The sequence below is a fragment of the Octodon degus genome, unplaced genomic scaffold (genome assembly GCF_000260255.1).
Source record: "Octodon degus isolate 3935 unplaced genomic scaffold, OctDeg1.0 scaffold00105, whole genome shotgun sequence".
In the NCBI taxonomy this organism is placed as follows: domain Eukaryota; kingdom Metazoa; phylum Chordata; class Mammalia; order Rodentia; family Octodontidae; genus Octodon; species Octodon degus.
In genome coordinates this window covers 5,535,672-5,540,026 of record NW_004524681.1, presented here as the reverse complement: position 1 = coordinate 5,540,026, position 4,355 = coordinate 5,535,672, and the positions used below count along the sequence as shown (strand labels likewise).

Below are 4,355 nucleotides of genomic sequence, written 5' to 3'. Positions count from 1 at the left end.
GAACCGCGGTCCCTGTGCTTTGCTAAGCTTGTTCTAAGTAGGTGCTTTAGACCACTGAGCCATCTCACCAGCCCCTTATTGCTTATTTAGCAATCAGTGAGCTTATTCTGATTTTCATCTTTTGTTTTCCACACGTCCCATTTTCTTTTTTTTCTTGTAACTTTTAATTTTTAATTTTTTGTCTTTTTCAGACAAGGTCTCATTATGCAGTTCAGGCTGGCCTTGAGCTCGCTTTGTAACTGAGGCTGCTCTCGAACTTGCAACAATTTGCCTCAACCTCCCAAGTACTGGGATTACAAGGGTGCATCACCATGCCTAGCCCGTAATTTTTAGAGGCAAAGGGCTGGGGATATAGCTCAGCAGCATAAACACCTACCTGGTAAGCACAAGGACCTAAGTTTGATCCCTGATTTAAAAAAAAAAAAAAATTGAGGCAAAGACTCATTACATAACCCATGCAGGCCTTCAACATGTGGCAATCCTACCTCAGCCTCTGAGTGCTGGGATTACAAGATTTTTCTTTCTGGTAGTGGTTTTAGATTAATCTCTTTTGCTGGGATTTTTCTTTTTCACTCAAATTCTTATTCCAGTAGTTTACTGTGGTCTTTCTTTTTTCTACTTACAGGTAATCTGACATTTCTTATTTTCTGTAGATAAAGGGAGACTCAGATTTAGGCAGCTGCCATTGTCCACATCTATCTGGTAGTCCAGTAAATGTTTCTTGAATGACGTGTTAGAGATGCCAGTTATTGTCTCCTGCTGAGGTCTTGTGTTGTCATTCATACCCTCAACTGGAGGAGTGGCCTCAGGTGATCACGCCTGTAACCACTGTAAGGGACTTTTGTACCAAGTGACTGTACCCTCTTGCCCACACATGATCATACCAGGGTGGATACCAGGCCTCACCTCTGTCAAACATCTTACACCTTTTGAGGATTCAAACTAAAGGGCCCAGAGATGAATAAGACAGACAGCACAGGACACTAGAGCTATTAAGTCTTGTACAGTCCAGCCCTCAGGTCACAAAACTCAAGGTATGGAGAGGCAGAACCCAGGAAGGACACAGAGGCAGGACACATGTGAAGAGCTGCGTCCCTTTGGGGGGTTGAGAGAATGAGGTAGGATGCTGGAGCGCCAGACTCCAGGATCAGCAGAGCTGCCCACAGCGCTCCAGGGGTTCCAGGCCAGCGTGACTAACTGCTGACCCTGTGTAGTGTGTCTTTTATCATTTCAACATATATTTTAAATTTCCTTTTTTGTTTTGAACTCTTTGTGCGTGTGTGTGTGTGTGTGTGTGTGTGTGTGTTTCTGTTTCTTACAACTGACTATTCCCTAAGACCAGTTAATTGCTTACTTCCTAAGTGGTTGGCTTTGATACATGTGTACTGTCTTGACATTACTACTTCAACACAACATAATGTGGGATATTGTAAACCCACAATATAAATGGTGTGAATCACAGCGCTGGCTTGAGATGTTTGGCAGTATCAAATCATTGATTCTGTGAGTAGAAGGTTGGACATGGGGGGAATGTACGCAGAATATCTAGCTCAGTTTCTGGAATTTTAGGAGACACTGGCCAAGGGAAACTGGTGTTGTATTAGGGGCCCCAATGGAATTATACTGTGGCCTGACCCCCAGCCTAGTTTTCTTTTGACTCCTCATATGGGTTTGGATGCTGTAGGTTCCCTCCTGCCCAGCTCTGCCCCCTGGGAGCCTTAGAATGCGACTGCCTTCGGATTAACCTTGTTGCAGATGTACTCAAGTGAGGATGAAACCATGCTCCATTAGGTGGGTCTGCATCCAATCCCTTGGTGTCCTCTGTTGAAAAATTACACACAGATGTACTCTTCATAATTGAAGAAAACAGATTTTTCAGTTGGGTACATCAGTCCTTTTAATTCTTCAGTGGGCCTAGCTGTACTGTTGTGGGATGTAGGAGGAAACAGTACTGTTTGTCTTGGTGTTTGTCTTTGAGATAAATGTCATTAGAAGAGGTTGGCTTTTTTTTCTTCTTCATTTCAGTATAACCAGAGGTGACAGTCACATAAAGTGTGTGTGTGAGTGTACTTGTATCTTATGAGCTTGCTTTTTTTCTCCCCTCCCTTCCTTCTTCCCTACTTGCATCCCTCCCTTCAGTTGTAGCGCTGAGGTTTGAACCTAGGGCCTTGTGCACGGTAAGCAAAACTCTGTCACTGGACTGGACACCCAGCCCCTTGTGGGTTTTCTGATATATATAATCTGCTCTTGTTTTCAGGTTGCTGAAGCTAAAGGAAATGTTTAAGTCTAAGTTTGGATCCATCCCCAAGTTTTATGTTCGAGCACCAGGAAGAGTCAACATCATAGGTATTTCAATAGTTTCTTCTATATCTCATCTCTTTAGTAAGGATACCTTTGTTAGGATATTTCCTTCTTAAGTTTTCACTTGTACAAAATATTTCATGTTGTTATGGGTAGTGTCTAGTTGTTCCCCCAAAGCCTTATGTAGGTTATGTGGTAGACCCAGCTGGAGGAGCAGTGAGTGAGCGGGCGGGCCTGAGGACCAGCACAGGGCCCGAGGGGCGGGGCCAGTGAGGAACCATTAAACTGGCTAGCCTGTGCTTTCTCAGAGATATGGAGAGGATCATCCTGGACATGGCAGTGCCCCACCCTCTCCTCAGGTATCTTGAAAGCTCTAGTAACTGTGAGCTAAATAAACCTTTCCTTCTCTCATTTTGAGTGTCGGGTATTTGTCCCAGCAATGAGAGAAGAGTAAGACAGAATTTGGTACCAGAAAAGTGGGGTCGTTGCTGTGGTTCAACCTAACCATGTGGATTACAAGCTTTTGGGAATGGCTTATCAGAAGAGATAAGAAAGGTTTGGCGATGTCACCCACAAGAGAAGCGCTGGACCAGCTTCAGTTGTTCTGTAGGGGAGATTCTGGTTAGAGCTCAGACCAGAAGACTGATAGAAATCCTGCTTGTGAAGACCAGGCCGGGGAGGTTGCTGCTGGGAAGAAGGACTGCATTGGTTGTTGGACTCCAGATCATTTGTATTTTGACTTGATGGAAAGTTTGTTTGAATTTTGCCCATGTCCACAGACTTTGCCTGAAACTGAAATTAAACATGGAGGACTGATTAATCTTTCAAAGGAAATCTCAAAGCAGTCAAATATTGGGGCAGTAGCATGATTATTGTTGGGGGTTCTTAATCAAATATAGGTTGAGAATGAAGAGCAAAGAGCCCAGCAGAATGATTTAAAATGTTGTAAGTTTGACCAGAAAGGAAGCTCCAATAAAGCTTGGAATACAAAGCTAGAGCTGAGATCTCCACTGCCCAGGAGGAACAGGAGAGTACAGAAGATGTCCTGAGGGCATCACGGGAGGTGGCAGGTTCTCGCCCTGTGCAGAATCGCATGAGTGAGGGACTTTGCTTTAGGGAGAAAGCCGCAGAGCCCCATCTTCTAGAATGGAGGCAGGGCCACACCAGGTTCCAGAATGGAGGCGGTGGCCACACCAGATTACAGAATGGCACCAGCATAGAGAATTTGTTCCTCAGAATCAGGGTCAGAGTGCTCAGCGATCCAGGCCCTTGACCCCTGCAGCCAAGAGAGAGGAAAGCCTGGCTACTGCTCCGGCTGGCAGCAGTCCCTGGCATCATCCACGTGGTCCTGGTTTTAGGCACATGCAGAACGCAGGAATTCTGAGGTTAAGAAGGCTTCCATCTAGATTTCAGAAGAAGGCCTGGGAGGCCAGGCAGTGTACCCCTGAGAGTGAAATTAAACATGGAGGACTGATTAATCTTTCAAAGTGTGTGAAGTGTGTGAAGCTGTGAGTGAGGAGCCTGTTCAGTGGAAGCCTCAGAAATTTGGAAAAGCCAGGAATGTGGATTATCTAAGGGAAACTGCAAAGGTGGAGCAAAGCCAGCCTAAGAGAGAAGCCATGGGAGCTACAACCGCCAGAAGTGCCGTACGCGTGGAGCCACGTGGCGCTCAGAGTTTGCCACAGATTGCTTCTGATGTTCCACATAGAACTATAGACTTAATGTTTGCCCTGCTGGATTCTGGTCTTGTTTTGGCCCAATGGTTTGTGTCCTTCTTTGTACACCTTTTGGAATGACAATGTCTATCTTGTGCCTTTGAATGTTGGATGTATTTAACTTTTCATTTGTACAGGGGCTCACAGTTGAGAGTTTGCCTCGGATCTTGGAGGAGACTTGGGACTTGGGCTTTGCAGCAATGCTGAAACTGTTGGACAAAGGGATGTGCATGAGACTTTGAGGGTCCAGGGGTGGAATGTTATGGTTTGTGTCTAGTTGTCCCCACAAAGCCTTATGTAGGTCATGGGGCAGACGCAGCTGGAAGAACAGCGAGTGGC

At 45.5% G+C, this 4,355-nt stretch overlaps 1 protein-coding gene across 1 annotated transcript in view; it reads left to right on the top strand.

Annotated features, from left to right (window-relative positions):
* Positions 1–4,355, top strand: part of Galk2 (galactokinase 2) — a 141,386-nt gene that overhangs the window by 20,826 nt on the left and 116,205 nt on the right. Inside the window, exon 2 of the mRNA XM_023724064.1 lies at positions 2,258–2,346. Coding sequence (XP_023579832.1) covers positions 2,258–2,346 — 89 coding nt within the window. The remainder of the gene's footprint in view (positions 1–2,257; positions 2,347–4,355) is intronic.